Here is a 23,401-nt window from a genome sequence, read left to right as displayed (position 1 = left end):
TTTGTGTCTGGGGAACGTCTTAACAGAACGGAATATTCAAAGAATTCCTACGTTATCAGGGATTAAAAGCGACGACTAAACGTTTGTACCATTTTTTTATTAAAAACAGTTTGTTTTCTATTTGAATATTATACTTAAAAATTTACCAAACAAACATGTGTATAATTATCATCACAAAGCTATTTAAATGTTCCCTTTAAAAATGGTTTTTAAAAAACCCAAAGTTTTTCTTGTTACACTTAAACGTTTACTGGACTTATTTTATTCAAAAAAAAACAATTCAAGATTCTTTACTTTGGTTTGTTATGGTATTAATTTTTTTCAGATCAAATGATCCACATATAATCATTTTGAATTCAATTTATTTAAAATTATACCACAGTTAAATAAAAGAGTATACTATTATTTTTTTAATTGCGCTGCATTTATTTTAAGTATAAAATGCTATTTCATACAACTTAATTATTCCGCATGTTTTAAAAATATTTTTTCCAGTGCACCAGTTTTTAATAGATTTTACCATGTCCACCAAGGACCTGCAACACGCCAATGGTGTAAACTGTGTATTAAAGTTGTCGAGGTGTACATCTATCGAAAGGCCTATCGATTCTTATCGAATCGCAACGCTACAGATGACGCACGAAGAGAACAAAGATGGCGATCCCGAGCACACGAAAATTAAAACGAGCTGAATGATAAATAAAGAATTTTTTACCTATAGTTGAAATTCGCATAGCGCAGTGAACTAAATTAGTTAATAGAAGTGTCATGCATATTTGCAATGTGTAAACGAAGAGTTTATCGCAAAACGGTTTACTTGAGCTGTGCATTTTGATATAATCCCAAAACACATAATCTTACTACTAGTTGAAGTCGACTGGACGACATTACAAAAAACAAAAATTGGGTAAACTTATCAAACGTTATTAAAAAACACAAAGATTCTCGGTATTAATACGAAGGAGATATGTATATGTAATACGTACGCTGCTGGTGGCTCAACGTCAACACTCGCTGCAACAAAAGGAATTGCATACATAGAATTAACAGTGGATATTAGGGTGAGTACTTTTCACAAAATGTATTTTAATTCGGTGCAGGGTATGTTTTCTAGCCGTTTGATTGCACTATTTATGCTGTCCATAGATCTGCATACGTTTATTTGTTGAATGTGTGTATATACCCGTGTGTACACAGCCTTATGTATGAATTAATTCCTCTTAAATGTATGTGGATACCATTTTCATGATTCTGCATACATACACATGTATGTATGTATATGCATGTACGAATGCTCGTAAACAAAGTAACTACTTATGTACAAGCGAGTAAATGGGTGTAAAAGCGTATGAATTAACTTTATTCTCCAAGTGCGTGTGTTTGTGTGCCTGTGCATTTGTTCGTTTGGGAAGTTATTTTAAGTTTTATTTTTGTGCAACAAACTCACGGTTTTCATATACCATGTACGTGTATATTTCATGTAAGTATCATGTACATGTGTTCATGGAAAATGTTGTGAATCAGGTGTAGAAACATTTTAAGAATCGGCGTTGTGTTAGTTTATTAAATAGATTAATTTCATTTGTAATTTATTAGTATATTTTTTACGTTCCGTGAGTTTTATACAATGTTTTTAATGTTTAATGTATAACAGAGTCAAAACATTTAGGGCGCAATGCAACAATTAAACTAAATATATTAAACAAATTATAATTATCTGTAAGGCTTCCATAAATAGTAAAGTATTTGCCTAACTAAGGGATCCTTATCTAAGACAAGTAAGGTCAGGTACAATATGGGTTTCTAAACCAAAAATAATATAAAAAATGGATATATGAACCATATTTTTATTAAATTAACCCAATATAATGGTTTCAGTTGTGCTAGCACACATTTTTAAACTATTTTCAGGTAGGACAAGTTGCAACACCTGCCACGCCCACTTTTAGGTCTAGTTCAATTTTTTTTGTGATAAGAATATAATCAGTTATGGGTCATACCATTTAACTAGTTAATTAAAAAAAATAAAATAAAACTTGGCTTGATATGTGGGTCAACAATAAACAAATTCTTTTAAGTTGGGATCATTTTCGCTGGCGCTAAAAGTAATCAAGCAACTTTTTCCGCATTTGTTATGCAGGACTTGTACTTCGCTTGGTGCAAAACCCAAAGCAAAGTCCCTAATTAGTTGGTTATAGAATCTATTTAAGGAGAAATATTGGCTGAATGCATGTGAAAGTCATCCTAATCATAATCTCGCTGTGCTCAAGTGAATAATTGCATTTAACTTTCCGTGTTGCTTACTGTTCTTTCAGAAAATTCGCTTAATTTATAAAAACCATTTGCGTACGGTTTGCAGGTGATAACCTGTTGCATTAAATTCATTTAAAGTAGATGAATTAAAAAAGAAACTAAATTAATTTTCAATAGTCTTCGGAATAATTATTAATTGTGATAATGATTGTTTGAGCAAAAGGGCTAGATTTCATCAATATACTTGTAAATATATGTACTTCTATTGTATCGCTTTATAAAACTAAAATTTTAAACTGTTGAAGACAACGACAACTTTCTACAATTTGTTTAGTCTAGTTTTGTTTTATTACTTTTTTACAAAAACGCATTATATTAAAGTTATGGAAAAATGATGTTTAGTATACAAATTGAAAGAAACAATAATATAGACCAAGAAAGAAAATGCCTTTGATGTTTTTCTAATATAATGTGGAAGAAAGAGTTCCTTGCTTATAGCATGGCTTCAATTATGTTTTAAGAAGCACTAGTTTATAGTTCCTGACCATGAGAATATCATGTATGGTGTAGGAAAAGTAATTACTCTGGCAATCAACACAAAGATTCTGTTCTTAGTCTTGACTAATTCAGCATGCTAGTTACATGTGTAGACAGCATTAACTTATGTCCTCCTGTTTTGCAGATCTATTGCTGAAATGGCGACCAGTGACGATGAGCCAATGCACTTGTATGAGGTGTTCCAGAACTGCTTCAACAAGATAGCCAACAAGCAACCCACGGGGACGGTTGGAGCAGATCGCGGCGGTGGCGGTGGCTACCACTCGCCGTACGGCAGCCTGGGCGTGGAAAATGGCATGTACCCCAGTGACTTCAACTCGATGCACGATACCGTGAACGGCGGCAACAACCGATATGCCAACGCCTCGACCGTCGATCAGTATTTCGATTCAGCTGCCGCTGGCAGCGGAGGGGCATGGTGTCAGCCGCAAATGGGCAGCGCCAATAGCTACATGGGCCAGGCGGCGTATCAGAATAGCGGCCCGCTCTCTGGCCACTCCATAGACCAGCAGCAGCAGGTGCACCAGGCGGACGGACTGGGAATGGGCGGAGGTGGCGGTGGCGGAGTCGGAGCTGATGGTATGCACTGCCCGGTGACCACGGGTCTGCCGCCGATCAGCTCTTTTCGTGCCACCTCCGGTGGAATTGGAGGACCTGGTGCCGGGCAGCAGGCACCAGTGAACGTTAATGTGAATCCCCCAGCCGTGTTCAACTCGCCGCAGGCACACAACCATAACCACACAGTACAAGCACAGCACAGTGCACTGTCCACGGCTGGACCGCTTGGCCATCACTCGCTCAACCACACGCCGCACGCACATTCCCACACACTCCCGCTCCCGCACGCCCTGCCCCATGGCCATCCCCTTCCACACCCCCACCACAGTCAGCAGAACAGTCCTGCCGTGCAGAGTTCGGATGCGTTCAGTGGTGCCGGGGCCAGTGTGAAGGTGGCCGGAGCTGGTAATTCCTCGGCAGCGGCACTGCGGCAACAGATGTACATGCCGGCGGATCAAAGTATTAGTAGTTTCGGCTCGAACCCCTCCACGCCCGTCAATTCGCCTCCGCCGCTGACCCAGTCGGTGGTGGGCGGCGGAGAACCGTCCGTGTCCGGCGGCTCTGGATGGGGTCACTCGGTGCTAAATGGCGGACCCAGCTCGAGCTACGCCAGCGAAATGGTTCCTGTGTCCAGCCTGCACACCATGGCCTCGGTGTTCCAGGGCGTTCGCATGGAGGAGCGACTGGATGACGCCCTGAACGTGCTGCGGAATCACTGCGAGCCCGAGATGCTGGCCGGTGTAAATCAGTCGCTGGCATCGATCGACAACATTGATGCGCTGACCTCGTTTGTGCCCAACTCACCGTCGCATCTGGGAAGTGGTGGGAACTCTGGCTCGGTCAGCAATACGTCCAATGCAGCACTGGTGCACGAAGTTCTCGCCTTGGGCGCTGCTGCCGCCGGCACATCCGGCCAATCGGTTGGCGGGGCAGGCAGCCTGGCCAGTCTGAAACTCGATCGCAGTGCGTCCACATCCTTGCCTAAGCAAACGAAAAAGCGGAAAGAGCACACAGCCATTAGCAATTCGGTTCCGGCGGGAGTGTCCACCACCTCGAGCTTGACCAGCCTTGACATTTCGGACACGAAGCCGACCAGCTCCATTGAATCTTCGAATTCGGGACTGCAGCAGCATTCGCAGGGGAAGGGATCGAAAAGACCGAGACGCTACTGCTCTTCGGCGGACGAGGACGACGACGCCGAGCCGGCAGTAAAGGCCATTCGTGAGAAAGAGCGGCGGCAGGCAAACAACGCACGCGAACGTATCCGCATTCGGGATATCAACGAGGCGCTAAAGGAACTGGGCCGCATGTGCATGACGCACCTAAAGTCCGACAAGCCGCAGACTAAGCTGGGCATCCTAAATATGGCCGTCGAGGTGATCATGACGCTGGAACAACAGGTGCGCGAGCGCAACCTGAATCCCAAGGCGGCGTGCCTGAAGCGACGCGAGGAGGAGAAGGCCGAGGATGGTCCCAAGCTAAGTGCCCAGCATCACATGATACCGCAGCCGCAGCAGGTGGGTGGCACGCCCGGCAGCAGCTATCACAGCCAGCCAGCGCAACTTGTGCCGCCATCTTCGCAGACCATCAGCACCATGACCATATCCCTACCCGTCAACCAGGCCAACAACGGCCTGCCACCCCACTTGCAGCAGCAGCAACAATCACAGCTCGGACACGCCCAGCTTCCGCAATAGCATGCACCACCCAGGAACCCCTTCTGGAAATCGTCGTCGTCCCTCTCTTCCATAAAAACCGAATGTATTGAAGGCTCCGCGGCCAAGTACTCAGATAACTTGGAACTGGAGAATCAGGTTTTAAGCAATATGTTTTGGCGTTGTCGTCCTCCCAAATTGCAACCACAACCCCTACAAAATGTACAACACTTTTAACACATAACTAAAGTAAATGAAAAGAAAAACACACAAAAACAAAAAAAGAAGAAAAAACGAAAACAAACGCCCAAATGATTGCCAATCCACACACAGAATTGCTCTTTTTAAAACGATTGTATATAGCTGTTCCATTACGTTTAACCTGGGAAGATCTTTTTCGTTTTTTAGAATGTTTGATTTAATAATTATTTGTTTTATTTTGTGCGATATCACCGTAGCCATATTTTTTATATACAATTACATGCATACATAACGACATAATTAAGTGAAAATAGTTTTATAATAAAAAAAAACACAACACATAGACTTACTTCTATATATTCCCGAGAGCTAAGGAATAAATATGTCCATATTAATATTTTATATTGCGTTACAATGTTCTTCTTATGTGATTACAGAGAATATTTGCACATTGCGGTATCCACGGAATTAATCGTTATCTAAGATTAGCTGGTAATTGTTGTAGTATCTTAAGGCTTCAAAGAGACACGTTCACGTGTTGTATCATTTAATTAATTATATACTTTCGCGCTAGGGTAGGGCAATCGGAATTAAGCGAGTGATGCCATTATAATCTTAACTGAAATTGAAGAGTGAAGCCATTTTGATTTCCCCGAATGTGTGTTTTAATTTACAGTGACAACGCGTTAACTCAACAACAGACTCGTTAAGGCACTGAATTCTTATATAATACATAAAGTGATTCGAAAACTTTATCGGTGGTTTTCAGTACGACTTTGTCTGATCATTTCTTAGCTTTCGTATGTGTTTTACACCGCTTACGTACTTCATTGAAACAATTTACCTGTACAATCTTTAGACTTGACTTCTTTGATTTCGTTATGAATAAATGGTATAATATAATGTTTATACCTAATAATACATGGTATAGCTGTCGATTTATTGGTTTGCTGCCAGAGGTTTCAATCTAATATTAAATATCGGGGATCCACTGTGTCGTATGATTTGAGTGAGTAGTTAGTTTTTGCCCTAAAAACCTTAAGTAATTTGTATAAGTCCAGGCTTAGAGGGAATATGGAGGCACTAAACTTGTATTTGTGTGATGAACATTAAATGTCTGTCTGTCCCTAACTAGCAACTTTCCTTAGTTCACAGATAAAGATAATATGGTATAAATTGATATTTTATTATGTATTTCAAAAAACTAAAAGCATTTGAGATTATAGCTCCAAAACGGTTAAACAGTTAAGACTCGTCAGAATTCACGTTACCTGCATAATTATCAATGATATGTTATCAGACTGTCGCAATTGCCCCATTGATTAGAACTATAATCTTATGTTAGAATTATGTTTCTTATTAATGGGCATTTGACATGTTTATTCTACATGTACTCATCCTAGTTTACATGTAAAAATACTGATACAACCTCATTTCCCTATACATATATAATTAATATATGAAATGACAATAGATCACAAGAACTATTAACTCAACAATCTGCTTTCTAGTTTCTTAATTATTATAATAATGATCAGATCGATAACATTCCCATACACTCCATTCACTTTTACACCAAACAAAACCATTCCAGAGCTATTTACAAAACTTTTATTGCCATGAACTTGGTTCCTAAATGCACAACTATGATGTTAGTATTTAACGTTTAATGTCGCATTACAAGTTGGACACATTCGAGTCCAGCACGGACAGAGCCTCGTCCTTCTCCTCCTGGAGCTCCTTGCCGGTAACGCTTAACTTAGTCTTGGCGAAATCGCTGAGGGTCAGGCCAGAGACGATTTTCCATTGCTTATTCTTGATCTCGACGGGGAACGAGAAGATCACATCCTTGGGCGAGTCGTAGCTGCCGTCGGAAAAGACGCCCATGGAGACGAACTGGCCGGGAGCAGTGCCGTTCCACCAGTCGTGCATGTGATCACAAGCTGCCTTGGCCGCCGACATGGCCGATGACATTTTGCGGGCCGCAATTACGGCTGCTCCTCGCTTCTGAACGGTTTCCACAAAGGATCCCTGCAGGAAGGCGGTATCGTTGACCGCATCCACCACGGACTTTTCGGTTCCATTGGCAGTCACCTTGCCCTGTCCAGCATCGGGATACTGGGTTGAGGAGTGGTTGCCCCAGATAATGATGTTCTTAACAGCAGAAATGGGCACGCCCAACTTGGCGGCGATCTGGGAGGTGGCGCGGTTCTGATCCAGGCGCGTCATGGCCGAGAAGTTTTCGCGAGGAATAGAGGGCGCATAGGAGGAGCAGACCAGAGCATTGGTGTTGGCTGGGTTGCCTACAACCAGCACCTTGACGTCCTTCTTGGCGAACTTGTCCAGAGCCTGGCCCTGGGTCCTGAAGATCTTCACGTTGGCGGACAGCAGATCCTTGCGCTCCATTCCCTCCTTGCGGGGCATAGCACCGACGAGGAAGGCGGCGGAGACATCCTTGAAACCAACAGCCGGGTCGGTGGTGGGCACCACCTCGACCAGCAGCGGCAGGGCACAGTCGGCCAGTTCCATGACCACGCCCTCGAGCACACCGACCATGGGTGGGATGTCGAGCAGGTGCAGCACGATGGGCTGATCCTTACCGAACACCTCGCCGCGGGCAATCATGTACAGCAGGGAGTAGGCGATTTGGCCAGCGGCTCCGGTCACCACAACACGAATTGGTTCAGCCTGAAAATACATCCATTCAATTAGGTCCATCTCTTTGGTCTTTGGAAAAAATGTTTTCTTTCCTCATGACAATTGTGCATTTTCTTTATTTTATTGCATGAAAATATTCAACACATCCAAAATGCGCTATGTTTAGAAGCAGCTAAGCTAATTATACTGTAATGAGGGGCGAATTTTTCATCCAGCCTTTGCCTTTGGATCTATATTTTATTTTTAGACGCTTGGCGAAGATGAAATATATGCGAAAACTGCAACCCTCACAATAGTGCTTATGTATCCAGTTCGCCATTTGCGAGATGAATCCCATTAAAGAGCAATTTCAGCAAAAGTAGTGCAAAAATGATTGTGGAAAATAAACAAAAAGTACCAGGTTTTTTGTTACTGGTTTCAAGTGGGTCTGTATCAGATTGCATTTGTTGTTTACCATAGATAACGAATTCACTATATACATTGCTAGAAAGGCGAATTTTTAAATTGACTGTCGCTAACTGGACTGAGCTGCAATATTTAATAGTTATACGTTTAATACATTTTATAAGGGGTGTGCCTTGTTTTTTGCCAGCTAGGTGCACTTTCCACCCATCTTCGTTACGCAATCCCAGTTAATCCTCTTCTAATGGGCACTAAAAGTAGGCCACTTGTGGAGATTGACCCCTTATTCATGTTTTGCCCTAGAGAAAAGTTCAGGGCACTCTAAAGATGGGAATTAGTATCCATAACGTAAATTATTTTATATGTATGTATAAAATAAGATAAATTTGTCCTTTAAAAAGTTTGCAACTGAAAACAATTGGAAGCGTAACCCCTGTGAACTTGGCATTTTTGATAAGATATGACAGACTTGAACTGCATGGACTTTGCTTTACGCCTCCAATCATCCGGTTTATATAAGCCCTATCTGCTCCGGCAAGAGCTAAAAACATGAAAACAACATTTTTATCGCCGTCAATTGGCAATTAGCTTGCATTTGCAATAATTTGATGGTCTTGGGGGCCTCTGGAAAGACAACATTTGTGCATACGTTCGAATTTACGTCACTGAGGGTTTTGGTTTTTAAGATTAGCATGGAGAGAGGTCAAATGAATGTTAAATTTCCAGAAAAAATATTGCGGACAATCACACATACCGTCATAACTACACATTATTGTATACGGCACTTTGAATGCATATGTATGCATATTCTGCACATTTGATAATCAGATATGCGGAATATTAATTATAGTTCGTTAATATATACCTTGCTGATGTAGCAAAGAATTGCCGGCAAACTTACCATTTTAAAATTTCACAGGTGCAACGCTCCACGGACAAACTTCAAGTAAAAACGTAAATAGGGATCGCCAATTGGTAACCTGTTACTTTTCACAATTATTTTCCAGTCACTACTTTTTGAATAAAAGTAGCCGTGACTCCATCGCGGTACGAATAATGCATCACTCTTTTTGCAACCCATATCGATAACAAAATGATTTCTTTTTTTTTTTAACTATTCTTAATTTGTACGCTGAAACAATATAAATGAAAACCATATTGTTTATAAAAATATTGAGCGATAATACAAGAAACATTTAAAAAAATGTATATATGATTTTTGTTTAACAATAAAGAATTACAATTGTATATAAACACTATTTATGTATTGACATAATTAAGCACTGATTTTTTGTTCACTTTGTTTACAAATAAAAAATTGGGACTTATATTTTGATAATTTTAAATATGCTAATGCAGTCGTGTGAAGTGATTATTTCGTTTTCTGATTTATCGATAGTTTGAACCGTGAAAAAAATCGAATGTTTCTAGTGGAAAAAATTGGAGTCTTTAATTTGGCGAATCAATTCGTTTACTTTGCGTTTATTTTTAGTCTTAGTACTTTCGTTTGATACGTTTGCTACCAAGTATTTATAAAAATTAAAAAACGTTCAAAAACACAATTAACAATTGCAAAGTCTTTTCATCAACTATTCAAAGTGAATAAAGAAAACCTACATCACACCTACAATCATACGTGTTACGTGTACATACATATGTGTATGTATATATACTCTTCCTTATGTACATTAAACATTTGTCGTTTTCTTTTCCAACCTGCCTTTTGTTATTGTCAAAAATCGATTTTTTGTAGCCTTTTATACGAGTTTGTGATTTGCCATAATTAATAAACAATAAATCGCAACTGTGTGGTTTAGTAAATAAGTGCAGTGTGAACAATGTACGCTTATGTACATAAACACTCGCATATGTGTTCGTATATAGTGGGTTAACAAATTGCTGATGTACAACTACTAAGTGATTTTACAATGCATACGCAAATATCGATGCAAATTCTACGAATTTTGCGTGATACCCACACGTACTGATATGTCGCCATACTCACACAGATGTTCGGTTATTAAACTCTTAAAATACTTTCTATTTTTCTTGTTTTAAAGAGAGCTTACATTTAAAATTTGAGATCTTGTTGATGTACGCAGGTAATGCGTACATTTTCAAATTGGTTTGATTTCTGTTATGAAAAGGTATCCATATTTAAAAATACTTTTTGTTCGTTTGTCTGCGTGGTAGACATGGGTATGTGTGTATATACACAATAGAATTACCTGACGGTAAACACCTTCTTCTAGTAGCATAAAATTGTCAATTTTCAAGGGTTGCATAAAGTCAACAAATGCACGAATACAATAGGCCGTATATAAATACACTAATCCATAATAGCCTTATTTATGGATATTAACGAAAGTAGCTAGCTACAGGTGCTAAACTGCCAAAACTTGTTTTCATGGTGTGCAAAATAACGCCAATGTTCGGGTGAATCATCTATTGAAGATCGCCTTCCCTTTGCTACATTTGTTTAATGGTTATTTTTTCAAATATATTCGTTAGTTGTATGTGTTTTATCTTGAGAAAAGTAAGAGTATATATTTAGGTGCATATTTTTCACATCTCAATACAAGTCCATACAAATCTGATGGTTTTGCCTAAGAAAACTACAAAAGCTATCCTTGAGATTTAAAAACAACATACAAAACTTCAAATTGATTAAATATATATTTTGTATTTACTTCCTGCAGCTTGGTTCTCATCATTACCAACAGTTTTCTAAAAATTACAACTGCGAGTACTTCATAACCAATCTCCAAATCACCTGAAAATGAACGGCCTGAGCAGCAATGATGATGCAGTCGAGTGCCCTTTGTGTATGGAGCCGCTTGAGGTGGACGATTTGACCTTTTTCCCGTGTACCTGCGGATATCAGGTACATACTATCATTCAAGCCCCCTTATCAGCAGCGAATTCAAGTGCTCTTGATTCTAGATTTGCCGATTTTGTTGGCACAGAATCCGCACGGATGAGAACAAGCTGTGTCCGGCATGTCGAAAGGAGTACCCTGAGAATCCAGCTGACTTTAAGCCTCTGTCACAGGAAGAAGTAAGTTGGTGTCATCTGCTAATTCTTCCACTAACCGTACTCTTTTGTAGATGATTGCCTTCAAGTCCCAGAAACGCCAAAGGGACCAACAACGAAAACAAAAGATCACCGAGAACCGAAAACATTTGGCCAACGTTCGCGTGGTCCAAAAGAACTTGGTGTTCGTTGTGGGCCTACCACCCCGACTTGCTGATGCAGACGTATGTTTATTTTCCACCAGAGCTAACCGACAGCGCCCACTCACAATTGCCATTTCAGATACTAAAGAAACACGAGTATTTCGGTAAATATGGGAAAATTCATAAAGTCGTTATAAATCCAAGTACCACGTATGCCGGGGTCCAGGTAAGAGTTGTAAGATTCAATTATTTATTACCTCTATACATTCATATGGCCCGATGGGCCAATACCCGAGTTGCTTAGTCATTTTTAGGTGGTTTCTATGAAAACTTTGATAATGGCACGTTTTCAATGAAACTGAACAGAGTTACATCTGCCAACCAAAATTTATTTTCGATTAAAATGAATTTGAAACTTTTGTTGTTAGCTGCTTTGGTAAGCGAACATCATTTTAATACAAATTGAAGTTTATTTTGTAACCGTTTTATTAATATACATATTTTTTTTTATATTTTAGGTAAAATTGTGTGCGAAATGCAAAAGTTTCTTTTTTAATTATTATTAAATGGATCGGAATTTCCGTTCCGCTTATGCTAAAACCAATTTTTGAGTAATTGTGATACGAGTCTATTTTAGACTAACCCCGATTTTTTTATAAAAATCAAAAAGCGTAACATTTGATCAACCTGCTTTCTATAAAACTGCGAGGGTATCAGAGTTTTCGGTCCACCGAATCGCGTTTCCCACTCTGCCAACAATGCTTATTCCAATTTTTCGATTTAAAGGGTCCATCTGCTTCTGCCTATGTCACATATGTTAATAACTCGGATGCCTTGCGGGCCATTCAAAGCGTCAATAATATTATGATAGACGGACGGCTCATAAAGACCAGCTTGGGGACAACTAAATACTGTAGCCACTTCATGAAGAACCAGCAGTGTCCCAAGGGCGACTGCATGTACTTACATGAATTGGGCGATCCCGAGGCCAGTTTCACAAAGGAGGTAAGTTGTGAGATAACTAAATGTGTCTGTATCTAAATGTGCTGTTCTGATATTTAAAGGAAATGCATCAGGGAAAGCACTTGGAGTACGAGAAGCGTCTGCACGATACTCTAATTGCCTCATTCGGACCGAATACAACAGGTATTGTAAATGGTAACGGAGCTTCTAAAGCAAATGGTAATTTCAGTCCGGGTACATACTAAATGACTTAATAATGTCTATACCCAATCAGCCGCGATTCCATCGTCATCGTCAGCGTCATCCTCGTCCTCGGGATCGGGAACAAATGGTTCAAGTGCAGGCAATGCCCAGCAGAAGGAGGCCTGGCCCAGCTTATCGGTCTCGCCCATCAACGGCAAAGAGGCGACTGCCAGTTCAAACAGTTCCAGTGGGAAGAGTAAACGGGAAAAGCTGCGCAACGAGAAGAGGCACGAGAAGAACAAGTCCAAGAATAAGAGCGCCGGCAACACAAACGCCAATGCCTCGAACAAGGAGAACTATGTGCCCGAAACGAGAAGCAGCTCAAGTACTGAGACATTCGCAGAGGCCACGGCGGAAGCACCGGCTTCAACCAAGGCAGAACCTCCGCAAGCCTCTAGCAATCGATCGAGGGCGGAGCGCGGAAAAGATAGGGCCTCCAATCTTGCGGCTAGTGCAAAGGAGCAAAAGAAGGGCAAGGAAGCTGCTCCAGCACCTGCAGCAAGTAAACCGGTGGAGCGGATTGAAACGAGCGAGAGTACAATAACACAAAAGGCGGAAGAAGCCGAAAGCTGTGAAGATATCTTACCACAAAAGAGATTAGCGGAAACAAACGTTCAAAGATCTGTGAGCTCTTGTAGCGAAAATAGCGAAGGACGCGTCTCTGAGAGTAGCTTAAGTGAAAAGAGTTTACCTGGTGATTATGTGGAGGAGAAGTGCAATAGTGTGAATTCTGAAAGCCAGCAAGAAAGTGTGAAGTCTCATGAGGAGCTTGAAAAGAGCAACGAGGCTATTGTCGAGGCTGAAACCGTTCTGCCAGAAGCTGAATCCTCTGAGGACATCAGCCCCGCTGCAGTGGAGCCTAGCAATGGAGAAGATGAAGGATGCTTACCCGTAGATCCAGTCGAAACATCGAGTCTGGTGGATAATGGAAGCAGAGTAAATGGTATTGTAGCTAATACCAATAGTCGACCTTCCTTTTAGTAACACTTCCAGTTGCAGATGCACTGTCTAAGCTCAACATTTTCGATGACACGCCCAGCTTTTTCACATCGCCATCATTCCAGCAAGCCCACCTTTTAAAGAATAAGATGGATTTGGAAATGCGACAGTCTCATTTACCAGACTTGGTCAACGGTAAGTAACTAATCTTTGCAGAAAATGAAATAAAATTGGTTTGAAAGATATCGGACAGGGATTCTATGAAGGTTTTTTCATTAACTAATTAGTTGACCTTTTCTCTTTTTTTGGTACTGGTAAAAATATCTACGGGTTTAAACAGACATTGATGGAATCCAAAAGGCATCCAATACAAACGGTAATAATTTGTTTATTAAAGCATGATTTAAAAGAATTATTCGCATAACTATAATTGTATCAAGTTACGATAAACAGTAGTCATTGAAATTATTCAAATTTATTTTAAATATATCCTTCTTTTGTGAAAACAGAGTGGGAAGAAGCTTTCAAAAATGTCATGATGCGCAACACAAGGCACGTGGAGGAGCAACTGCTTCAGCAGCAACATTTGCAGCAGCAGCAGAAGCATCACCACCAGCAAGTATTGCATCAACAGGAGGAGTTCCTTCGCATGCACGAATTACAAAAACGCAACAACTTTGCGACACAAATCAACGGTCCTGCGAATGGTAAGTATATTGTTCTTGAGGTGTACCACAACATTAACTCATAAATATTTCAACAATATTTTCTTTTAGATTTCCTTAGCCATTTCCAGGCAAACTCGCTCGATTTGAATAGAGCTCAAGCCCATGCAATCCTTCAGCAACAATTATTACAACAGCAAGCAGGAGAAAATCTATTTGGCGGCAACATGTCGAAGTTCTTTGATTTCCATAAAAGCCAGCAACAGTCCCACCATCAGTATCTGAATGGGCATCCGCCTCAGATCAATGGAAACAGTGCTGTGCCAGAACCCCAAAGAGTGGCGGCCTCTTTGGAAAGCAATCGACTGAATTCGCCTTTTGTTGAAAATGGTAGGTCAAAGTTTTCTATACAAATTCTTTCAAGCCCTCAATAATGATGTTTCCGTCTTTATCTCAGGACTTATTAATTCGCAGCAGCAGCAACAAAAGCAGAGAATGATGGGAATGTATGAATTTATGGTAATAATTCCATATGGATATTAAATGCCAACATGCTAATATCATTATTGTTTTGATCTTTCAGCCTCCAAACACGCAATCTCAGCAGAATCGGTTTACACAGAACTCGATAGTCGACGATGACTTAGGTAAGACCTTGTTATTACCGCACTATTGAGCCTTTTCATTAATTGTGCTTTTTAAAAGGATTCGACCCCTTCGTTGAGACCCAAAAGGGACTTGCTGAACTTATGGAAAATGAGGTTGTCCAACAACAGAGTATTAATAATGAAAACCCCTTGCCGAAGTTGCCGCCACAGCCTCAAATTCTCCCCCATCAGCAACTGGTGGACAACCTGCAACGAGCTCGGATGCCGCCTCCAGGCTTCAATCACGTCAACGCATTGGGCTTGGGCGGAGCATCCAGACTGCAGCATACCAGCAAAATGATGCCCTTCATGAACATGCCCGTCAATGGGGTGGCAAACAACGGTGCCCAAGGACAGCACCAAATACCAATGGGTGTCAACTGGAATGCTCCCTTGGGCATGCACCAAAACACGGGACAGCCTGTGGGTGACTCGCAATTGCAGCATCCAATGGCCCACAACAAGGGTAAGTTAACGAAAAATTTAAAAGCTGTTACACCCAAGAAAAATTTACAACGTTTGACCTAACTAATGATTTGTTTTCCCAATAGTTTACAACAACAGTGATTGGACTTCAATGGATCCGGCTATACTTTCGTTTAGACAGTTTTCTTCTTTTCCACAAAACCAAATTCCCCCACATCCTCAGCAACAACAGGATTTATTTTTGCAGCATTTGGCTCAACAGCAAAATTCCCAGAGTGGTGGTAAGTGCACTTAAGAATTTACAGATTAACAATCGTTAAAGATGCATCATCTTATGCACTTCTAGGTTTCAACAACCAGCCACAGCAACTGCTTCCTATGGGGATGCCCAATAATTTGCTGAACGGACAACAAACGCAGCCGCCACAGGTCAATGCCAATGTTCAGGGCATGCTTGAGTTTTTAAAAAGCCGTCAATTCGTTTAGCTACAATACATATAAATAATACATTTGTTTACCTGTACTCTTTATTAAATATTTCTTAAAGTAAATATAGGCAAAATAAAATTCGAATATAATGAAACCACATGATACAAAAGACGGTCCAGTGAAATTCAGCATACAAAAGCATTTGTGCAGCAAGCGAAACACTTTGATCTCGTCTTTCGGTGCCGAACGTGTCCACATCAATCCAATTGTAGTATCCAAAAAACCCCTTTCTGCTTGGCAATAGTGCAACTCCCAGTGATTTTTCAAACTTGAAACGAACTCATTCCAATTGCTCGCTGGATAAGACAGATTACCATGGCAATAAGTAGCAAAAAAAAACCTCGTGATGTGAAATTATCGAGACTGTGTAAAAATGTCAACTTTTTAATAATAAATACGTGACTTGAAATGGTTGAAAAGAATTTATTACTACGATCCAAACAACTATTTCCTATTTTTGGCGGCGTGGGGCAGGCGATTCCCTTGGCCAGCAGCTCCCCCCAGGCGCATCGTGTTGTTAGCAGGACCACCGTATCCCTGTCCGGGACGATTGCCGACATTATTCCGGTTTCCACCACCAGGGCGTCCGCCGCGCTGATTTTGCGAGGCGTTGTTGCCGCGGTTTTTGTTCATCTCCGTGCGATTCCTCGACTTTGCCTGCGCATCCTCCTTGACCATGTCGATTACTTCGTCAGGAATTCGCAGATATTTGATGGTGCTCCCACGGATATAACATTCGGGCATGCGCCAAAACCGATCGCCATCCTGCAAAGTATATAAAACTATAAACATGCTATTCATGTTATCATTTTTCCGGCTGTTGATCCATCAATACGTTTGTATGTATATACAAGTTTTCGCATATTTTGCACACCGGCTATCTATATTACCTTTGAAGTGCAAATTACATCGCGCAGATTAATATTCATCCATGAGTCGCAACTGACCAAATGACCATTGTATGTTTCACCATTTTTCAGCTCAACCAACTAAAAAATTTGAATAAACAATTATATGTATGACTGAAGTGTGCAAATCCAAACATCTTACCATGGGATGGCTCTGTGCTGTTTTTAAAAGTGACAGTGGCAGCTAAAACACATGAAAATTAAACATTTTGCCCTTTATTTACGGTAAAATAATATTGCTTACCATTTTTGTGAGATAATCGATTAATACAGCGATAACCGGCAATCGATAGAGATGAACAATCACCGTTGGAATGAAATGAATATGAAACATGCACATTAATAGGGTGTTCTGTTCGTTTTCTTTTTTTTGAACGAAAGACTGTTGAAATCGTTTAAATAGTATTATTGCTTTTAAAAATTTATTTTATTATAAACTTACGCCTAAAATTAATTCACCCAAAAATTATTTAAAAACACAAGTAATAATGTTTGTATATTGGTTGTATTATTTTACTAAGTGGACAACAAAACATGTTACTTATTTTAAAGCCAACCGGCTTTGCAATGACTGCAATTCATTTAGTAAAAGAGCAATATTATAGCGCACTTGCTGAAACATAGAAAGTGGCAATTCTAGAGTTCGATATTCCTTATTTTGCAGTTTGAAGTGGAGGACTATAGTAGGCTTATCAATTTGCACGGTACTAAAACATAAAGTAGTTTTACGCATTCATAAAATATAAAACAGTTTATATGCATATGTACTTACTTTAACGATAAGGAAATGTTAATTCTCCATTGCAACTTTGACATTTTGACACGGTCCATTTTAGTTTCTGAAAAGTTCTTGCTCAGTATGTCTCGATGGTTTAACAAAACTTTGCAAATATCATCAACATATTCTTCTGTTAAGCTGTTGATAAAATTAATAACAATTATGTTAGTAACGATTACCAAGTACATATGCATATAAATACTTGCTTTAAATCGTCCATTAAACATTTTCGCAGCTCATGATGTTTTATAACGCCCTTTGGATATCTTAAAAAGATTTGCATCATCAAAAATATCATTGTGAAAAGTTCACAAAAGTTTGGAGGAATTTTGTGTCCGCCATTTGTTAGTTTGTTTAGGGCCAGGGAAAGCACTTCCGAAGAAGATTTTTTTGATTCGATGTAGTGCACAGACACTTGTATAAGGACACGCAACATGGATTTAGTCAATTGCGGAGTGAATGGAGTGTAGGGCTTAACACTCCTTAAAAGATTATATCTAAACGAAGACGACATGATGCATATTCACAGATATTTTGTACAAAAACATAAACAAACTAGGACTGGGAAACTTTCGATATGAGGGTTTTTCGATTTTCGAACCCCTAATCGATATTAATCGTACTTTTTTAATAAATAAAATGGAATAAATATATAAATATATAAAAAATACCGTATTACCTTAGCTTTCACTTTTAATATTAGATTTAGTGAAAGTGTTATTTTAGCGTTTTTAAGTTTACAGCATATCGTTTAACCATTTTGCTACAACATCAATTAGTTGGTAGTTTATTTAACAAGAAATAAATATTTAAAAATTCGAGTAACCACTTGCAGCTAGTTTCAGATACTACCGGCTAATTTTGCCATAAGTGTTGGGAACACTTTACTGTCTCATTAAAAATGTGTGATCTAATTTTACCTGCCAATCATAACTACACTTTGAACCATTTCAATAAAATTATTTCTGATTGAAGGATTTAAAAGCTATAAGGCTTTATGCTTAAGAAAATTATCAATCAATTACAAATAATTATTTGCAATTCACGTTGTCAATCAAACAAAACGCTTTACTATAAAAGGGTGCAAAATGTGCTGCAGGATAAACAATAGCAAAATGAATCTCTCAATCTGTGTTTTTATTTTAATACTCGCTGCATGCGATGGGGAAATAATTACGAGTATGGAGGTATCCGTTCTAACCAACTTTGTTGCAAGCCTAGTTAAAACCAAGCAAGCAATAGTGTTTTCGTGTTCACTTAATGGTAAGCAATGCGCGTGCTAGGAAAAAGGTCCACATAATATCATAATCATGTATGTATTTATTGTTAGATTTTAAAGAAATATCTCTTGCATTGTTGGGAATCAATCAATTCGTGAGCGTAGTTAACCTTAACCAAACCTATTCCCTAACATCCATATTGACGCGGGAAAATTACGCTCGAACTTCTGTTCTAGTAAATGCCAGATGCAGTGGATCATCTGAACTTCTTTTTAAAGCATCTGAAAATAAGTATTTCAACAAAACTTACCAGTGGTTCCTCTGGGGTGTTGATCTTGAGGTTCAATCCCTATTCCCCCTAACTCTCAAGTATGTTGGTCCCAACGCCCAGATAACCTATGTTAATGAAACCACAGATGGTTATGCGTATTGGGATATTCATTCAAAAGGACGACACCTAAAATCGCATTTGGAAATAAATTTAATAGCAACATTAATAAACGATACATTGAGTATAGTTTGCGATATTTTCCATTTGCAAAGCATTGATTTTCGCGGACAATTTAACGGAATCACTCTAAGAGGAGCAAGTGTTGTAAGTAATGAATAGAGCCATAACTCCAGAGATTATTGCATTTCATTTCCATTTTTTGGTCCTAGATCGACAAGGAGGATATATTCTCGAATGAACAAATTGAATCCATTCTTTCGAGACCAACGAAAGATGCTGGAGTTGCTGCATTTATTAAGTATCACTACGAGCTTCTTGGACTTCTAAGAGAACGCTTCAACTTCACGGTTAATTTCCGAAATTCTAGGGGATGGGCTGGACGGTTGGGCAATACTACCTTTCGACTCGGCCTCTTGGGGATCGTTATGCGAAATGAGGCAGATATTGCCGCATCCGGTGCCTTTAATCGAATTAATCGTTTTGCAGAGTTTGATATAATACACCAAAGCTGGAGATTTGAGACGGCTTTTCTATACCGCTATACTTCTGATTTGGATACTCATGGAAAAAGTGGTAACTTTCTGTCGCCATTCAGCGACAGAGTTTGGTTATTCTGTCTATTAACCCTTGGTGTTTTTAGCATCATTTGGGTGCTATTTGAAATTATCGACTCCAAAATTTTACATAGACGAATTAATTGCCAAATTCCGGAACATTTTTTCATAAAATTACGGTAAACGGCATTAAGACCACATGCATTGAACGAATTCTGCAGACTTTTGGAGCTTGCTGCCAACAGGGATTGGATCCAAATCCTGTAGATCGTTCAGTGCGCTTTTTAGTAATGACTCTATTCTTATTCTCCCTGGTAATGTACAACTATTATACCTCTTCCGTGGTGGGCGGATTGCTTAGTTCTTCAGATCAGGGCCCCTCTACCGTCGACGAAATAACAGCAAGTCCCTTAAAAATATCATTTGAAGACATTGGTTACTACAAAGTCTTATTCCGAGTAAGTTCATTCAAAACAGTATTAATATTTATTACCATTATAATACAATTTATTTAATAGGAAAGCCAAAATCGATCTATTACAAGATTAATAGAGAAAAAGCTGTCTTCGTCAAGAACTTTGAGTGAATTGCCAATCTTTAGCCATATCGAGGAAGCTGTTCCATATCTCAAAGCCGGTGGTTTCGCTTTTCATTGTGAAGTGGTGGACGCTTATCCGGTGATTGCAGAATATTTCGACGCCAACGAGATCTGTGATTTGCGCGAAGTCTCTGGTCTAATGGAAGTTGAAATAATGAATTGGATTTTACACAAAAACAGCCAGTATACTGAAATTTTTAAATCAGCGTAAGTTACGATTTATTAACATGCCATTTTAGGAATAGTCGTTGCTATACCGACCCAAAAGGAACATCAAAATTCGTCCAGTGATTACTAAGCTGTGTTCCACATCATTAAAATTCCCAAACATTCCTTGGGCATTAACATGTTCCTTTGTTAACCGAACAGTCGATCTTTTAAATCAAATAGTTCCATTCATATTTTATAATTCTAATGAATAATACATTTTTTTGTAGTATGTGTAATGCCCAGGAAAAAGGCTTTGTTGAACGAATTCTTCGTCGGCGACAAATCAAAAAGCCAGCCTGTCAATCGTTATACACCGTATATCCTGTGAGCTTGTCAGGGGTGTTACCTGGATTTGTAATTTTGATTTGTAAGAATATTAAAAATGTACTAGAATTTACATTTTTATAAATTTTTACATGCAATAGGCGGATTTGGAGTATCGCTTCTACTTTTGTGTATGGAGAAACTATATGCGCATTTTGGATTACGAAAATGGTGCGGTTTTTAGATGTGTATTTGTTGCTTATTTTTTTAAGGATTTTTCATATATAAAAGAAAGAAATAATAAGAAATAATTATACATAGTATGTAGTATATTGTTCCAGCTTTATCCCTATTTATGTTCTTTTCCATGCGTTCCAAACTAGTTAAGTAATTCGAAAAATAAAACGAAATGTAACTCCAAATGCAGCCCTGCGCTTATATTTTCAACTTCCTGTCACGCTGTATGTGTGTTCTTTCTTTCCTTTGATTCTGTTGCCGAAGCAAGGTAAGTTTTTGGGGGTTGTTACATATTAAGCGTCGTTTAAGTGAAAATAAACACACAAATAAAAACTTAAAGTAGTCTTAAACACTTGTAAACTTTTACTAGTGAAATACATGACACTTTTTGATTGAACAATAAAAATGATTGCAGTGCACATGTAAAATTGACAAGCAACTAAAATTGCTAAAAGATACCTGTGAAAAAAAAAATTGTGAAATTTAAATTTATACATTAAGGTAAGTGAACTTCCGCGTGATTTGTTATCTGTGGATGGCCACACAGGCTTCCCCAGGAAACATATTTCGCACACCCACTCCTTCCACATGTTATTAACCACATGAATGTATTTCAGAACTGGTCTCCAGAATTAACAAGTAACCATGCCGCAGAATGAGTATATGGAACGCCATCGCAAGCTGTATGGCCGGCGATTGGATTACGAGGAGCGGAAACGCAAGAAGGAAGCGCGTCTTCCGAAAGACCGAGCACGCAAGGCTCGCAAGTTGCGCGGCATCAAGGCCAAACTCTTCAATAAGGAGCGACGCAATGAAAAGATTCAGATTAAGAAGAAGATCCAGGCGCACGAAGAGAAGAAAGTCAAGAAGCAGGAGGAGAAGGTCGAGGATGGAGCCCTGCCTCATTATCTGCTCGACAGAGGTATCCAGTCCAGCGCCAAGGTCCTGTCCAATATGATCAAGCAGAAGCGCAAGGAGAAGGCAGGCAAGTGGGACGTGCCCATTCCCAAAGTACGCGCCCAGTCGGATGCAGAGGTCTTCAAAGTGCTAAAGACCGGCAAGACAAAGCGGAAGGCGTGGAAGCGCATGGTCACAAAAGTCACCTTCGTCGGCGAGAACTTCACCCGCAAGCCACCAAAGTTCGAGCGTTTCATCCGACCCATGGGTTTGCGCATGAAGAAGGCTCACGTTACGCATCCAGAACTGAAAGCCACCTTCAACCTGCCCATCATTGGCGTCAAGAAGAACCCCAGCTCGCCCATGTTTACTTCCTTGGGTGTAATCACGAAGGGTACTGTGATCGAAGTCAACATCTCTGAGCTAGGTTTGGTAACGCAAACAGGAAAAGTCGTCTGGGGCAAATACGCTCAGGTCACGAACAATCCAGAAAACGATGGCGTTATCAATGCAGTGCTGCTTGTCTAACCCCAAAATGTCGCTACCTAATTTAAGAGTTTGATTTAATAAACAAACATATACAATAACTGTTAACATTGTTTGTTTCTCTTAGCTTATTATCGTATTTAGCTTACCAATGCCATATATTTATATTTATCTATACCAACATCTTTTTGTTTTTTGCAGTTTGGTGACTGGAATACAAGATGCAGATCTTCGTTAAGACCCTCACGGGCAAGACCATCACTCTTGAGGTCGAACCGTCGGATACTATCGAAAATGTCAAAGCCAAGATTCAGGACAAAGAAGGAATTCCTCCAGATCAGCAGCGTCTGATCTTCGCTGGCAAGCAGCTGGAAGATGGCCGCACCCTCTCTGACTATAACATTCAGAAGGAGTCCACTCTGCACTTGGTGCTGCGCCTGCGTGGTGGTGCCAAGAAGCGCAAGAAGAAGAACTACTCCACCCCCAAGAAAATCAAGCACAAGAGGAAGAAGGTCAAGCTAGCTGTCCTGAAATACTACAAGGTACACACAACAATCTACCGACACCCGAAAACATTCTGATCTGTTCTTGGAATTCTTGAGTCTTGGTCTTGTGCTCTTTGGCTTAAGATTTGGATATCAGAGTGACTTCACCAGTGCCCTATATTGACCAAACCAATATCTATGGCTTTAGCCCTTAATAATCTTCTATATTTATCCCACAGGTTGACGAGAACGGCAAGATCCACCGTCTCCGTCGTGAGTGCCCTGGTGAGAACTGCGGCGCTGGCGTCTTCATGGCTGCCCACGAAGATCGTCACTACTGCGGAAAGTGCAACCTGACCTTTGTCTTCAGCAAACCAGAGGAAAAGTAATTCTGCTACATAAGATCATGTACGTTTCCAGAAATCAAATAAAGGTAGTAATTGAATAACAAATTCAATCGCTGAAACTTGCCGTTTTTAA

General features: G+C 39.9%; 8 protein-coding genes across 19 annotated transcripts; 5 read left to right on the top strand and 3 right to left on the bottom strand.

The window, feature by feature from the left end:
- Nucleotides 1-637: 637 nt before the first annotated feature.
- On the top strand, nucleotides 638-6,146 carry LOC122613912 (protein daughterless). The gene is made up of 2 exons (XM_043788334.1): nucleotides 638-1,061; nucleotides 2,936-6,146. The coding sequence occupies exon 2, from the start codon at nucleotides 2,949-2,951 to the stop codon at nucleotides 5,064-5,066; it is 2,118 nt and encodes a 705-aa protein (XP_043644269.1). The 5' UTR covers nucleotides 638-1,061; nucleotides 2,936-2,948; the 3' UTR covers nucleotides 5,067-6,146.
- A 667-nt stretch (nucleotides 6,147-6,813) lies between these two features.
- LOC122613921 (malate dehydrogenase, cytoplasmic) lies at nucleotides 6,814-9,338 on the bottom strand. Its single transcript, XM_043788345.1, has 2 exons — nucleotides 9,187-9,338; nucleotides 6,814-7,913 (listed from the first exon to the last, which is right to left on the bottom strand). Exons 1-2 carry the CDS (start codon nucleotides 9,187-9,189, stop codon nucleotides 6,903-6,905), a joined length of 1,014 nt encoding a protein of 337 aa, XP_043644280.1. The 5' UTR covers nucleotides 9,190-9,338; the 3' UTR covers nucleotides 6,814-6,902.
- A 398-nt stretch (nucleotides 9,339-9,736) lies between these two features.
- On the top strand, nucleotides 9,737-15,930 carry LOC122619304. Of its 11 annotated transcripts, none has more exons than XM_043796191.1 (17): nucleotides 9,737-9,944; nucleotides 10,985-11,169; nucleotides 11,229-11,342; nucleotides 11,393-11,542; nucleotides 11,601-11,696; nucleotides 12,248-12,466; nucleotides 12,526-12,619; nucleotides 12,699-13,610; nucleotides 13,661-13,801; nucleotides 13,947-13,982; nucleotides 14,116-14,313; nucleotides 14,383-14,661; nucleotides 14,729-14,790; nucleotides 14,855-14,918; nucleotides 14,977-15,384; nucleotides 15,470-15,625; nucleotides 15,691-15,930. In XM_043796191.1, exons 2-17 carry the CDS (start codon nucleotides 11,065-11,067, stop codon nucleotides 15,828-15,830), a joined length of 3,174 nt encoding a protein of 1,057 aa, XP_043652126.1. In that variant the 5' UTR covers nucleotides 9,737-9,944; nucleotides 10,985-11,064; the 3' UTR covers nucleotides 15,831-15,930. The 11 variants fall into 11 exon arrangements, with proteins under 11 accessions (XP_043652126.1, XP_043652083.1, XP_043652109.1 ...); XM_043796148.1 differs by having other exon boundaries at nucleotides 12,526-12,643; XM_043796174.1 differs by having other exon boundaries at nucleotides 9,738-9,944; nucleotides 11,601-11,687; nucleotides 12,526-12,643.
- A 252-nt stretch (nucleotides 15,931-16,182) lies between these two features.
- Nucleotides 16,183-17,106, bottom strand: LOC122619353 (U6 snRNA-associated Sm-like protein LSm4). The gene is made up of 4 exons (XM_043796249.1): nucleotides 16,986-17,106; nucleotides 16,884-16,925; nucleotides 16,724-16,822; nucleotides 16,183-16,598 (listed from the first exon to the last, which is right to left on the bottom strand). The coding sequence occupies exons 1-4, from the start codon at nucleotides 17,079-17,081 to the stop codon at nucleotides 16,278-16,280; spliced, it is 558 nt and encodes a 185-aa protein (XP_043652184.1). The 5' UTR covers nucleotides 17,082-17,106; the 3' UTR covers nucleotides 16,183-16,277.
- Nucleotides 17,107-17,249: 143 nt separating this feature from the next.
- On the bottom strand, nucleotides 17,250-18,081 carry LOC122626479 (COMM domain-containing protein 5). Its single transcript, XM_043806755.1, has 3 exons — nucleotides 17,726-18,081; nucleotides 17,514-17,657; nucleotides 17,250-17,448 (listed from the first exon to the last, which is right to left on the bottom strand). Exons 1-3 carry the CDS (start codon nucleotides 18,031-18,033, stop codon nucleotides 17,283-17,285), a joined length of 618 nt encoding a protein of 205 aa, XP_043662690.1. The 5' UTR covers nucleotides 18,034-18,081; the 3' UTR covers nucleotides 17,250-17,282.
- A 553-nt stretch (nucleotides 18,082-18,634) lies between these two features.
- Nucleotides 18,635-21,074, top strand: LOC122626477 (ionotropic receptor 75a). The gene is given in 7 exon segments (XM_043806752.1): nucleotides 18,635-18,782; nucleotides 18,850-19,334; nucleotides 19,400-19,907; nucleotides 19,910-20,202; nucleotides 20,263-20,549; nucleotides 20,780-20,919; nucleotides 20,978-21,074. Coding segments are annotated over 7 exon segments (1,944 nt in total). The 3' UTR covers nucleotides 21,061-21,074.
- Nucleotides 21,075-21,240: 166 nt separating this feature from the next.
- LOC122611717 (ubiquitin-40S ribosomal protein S27a) lies at nucleotides 21,241-23,387 on the top strand. The gene is made up of 3 exons (XM_043784994.1): nucleotides 21,241-21,321; nucleotides 22,638-22,978; nucleotides 23,161-23,387. Exons 2-3 carry the CDS (start codon nucleotides 22,658-22,660, stop codon nucleotides 23,308-23,310), a joined length of 471 nt encoding a protein of 156 aa, XP_043640929.1. The 5' UTR covers nucleotides 21,241-21,321; nucleotides 22,638-22,657; the 3' UTR covers nucleotides 23,311-23,387.
- Nucleotides 21,257-22,537, top strand: LOC122611716 (ribosome biogenesis protein NSA2 homolog). 2 transcript variants are annotated; one of them, XM_043784992.1, is made up of 2 exons: nucleotides 21,257-21,321; nucleotides 21,671-22,537. In XM_043784992.1, exon 2 carries the CDS (start codon nucleotides 21,699-21,701, stop codon nucleotides 22,476-22,478), a length of 780 nt encoding a protein of 259 aa, XP_043640927.1. In that variant the 5' UTR covers nucleotides 21,257-21,321; nucleotides 21,671-21,698; the 3' UTR covers nucleotides 22,479-22,537. The 2 variants fall into 2 exon arrangements, with proteins under 2 accessions (XP_043640927.1, XP_043640928.1); XM_043784993.1 differs by lacking the exon at nucleotides 21,257-21,321 and adding an exon at nucleotides 21,396-21,554.
- Nucleotides 23,388-23,401: the final 14 nt, after the last annotated feature.

This window comes from Drosophila teissieri, chromosome 2L (assembly GCF_016746235.2).
Source record: "Drosophila teissieri strain GT53w chromosome 2L, Prin_Dtei_1.1, whole genome shotgun sequence".
NCBI classification, from domain to species: Eukaryota; Metazoa; Arthropoda; class Insecta; order Diptera; family Drosophilidae; genus Drosophila; species Drosophila teissieri.
This window is presented reverse-complemented; position numbering and strand designations above follow the sequence as displayed.

Coding starts and splice junctions, on each gene's coding strand:
- LOC122613912 (XM_043788334.1), top strand. CDS start 2,949: ATGGCGACCAGTGACGATGAGCCAATGCACTTGTATGAGGTGTTCCAG.
- LOC122619304 (XM_043796148.1), top strand. CDS start 11,065: ATGAACGGCCTGAGCAGCAATGATGATGCAGTCGAGTGCCCTTTGTGT. Junction 11,697..12,247: donor CCGGGGTCCAGGTAAGAGTT/GTAAGATTCAAT, acceptor TTCGATTTAAAG/GGTCCATCTGCTTCTGCCTA. Junction 15,626..15,690: donor GCAAAATTCCCAGAGTGGTG/GTAAGTGCACTT, acceptor ATGCACTTCTAG/GTTTCAACAACCAGCCACAG.
- LOC122619353 (XM_043796249.1), bottom strand. CDS start 17,081: ATGTGCATGTTTCATATTCATTTCATTCCAACGGTGATTGTTCATCTC. Junction 16,823..16,883: donor CAGCACAGAGCCATCCCATG/GTAAGATGTTTG, acceptor CAAATTTTTTAG/TTGGTTGAGCTGAAAAATGG. Junction 16,599..16,723: donor ATGTAATTTGCACTTCAAAG/GTAATATAGATA, acceptor TATACTTTGCAG/GATGGCGATCGGTTTTGGCG.
- LOC122626479 (XM_043806755.1), bottom strand. CDS start 18,033: ATGTCGTCTTCGTTTAGATATAATCTTTTAAGGAGTGTTAAGCCCTAC. Junction 17,658..17,725: donor TGTTTAATGGACGATTTAAA/GCAAGTATTTAT, acceptor TTTTATCAACAG/CTTAACAGAAGAATATGTTG. Junction 17,449..17,513: donor AACATTTCCTTATCGTTAAA/GTAAGTACATAT, acceptor TTTATGTTTTAG/TACCGTGCAAATTGATAAGC.
- LOC122611716 (XM_043784992.1), top strand. CDS start 21,699: ATGCCGCAGAATGAGTATATGGAACGCCATCGCAAGCTGTATGGCCGG.
- LOC122611717 (XM_043784994.1), top strand. CDS start 22,658: ATGCAGATCTTCGTTAAGACCCTCACGGGCAAGACCATCACTCTTGAG. Junction 22,979..23,160: donor CTGTCCTGAAATACTACAAG/GTACACACAACA, acceptor TTTATCCCACAG/GTTGACGAGAACGGCAAGAT.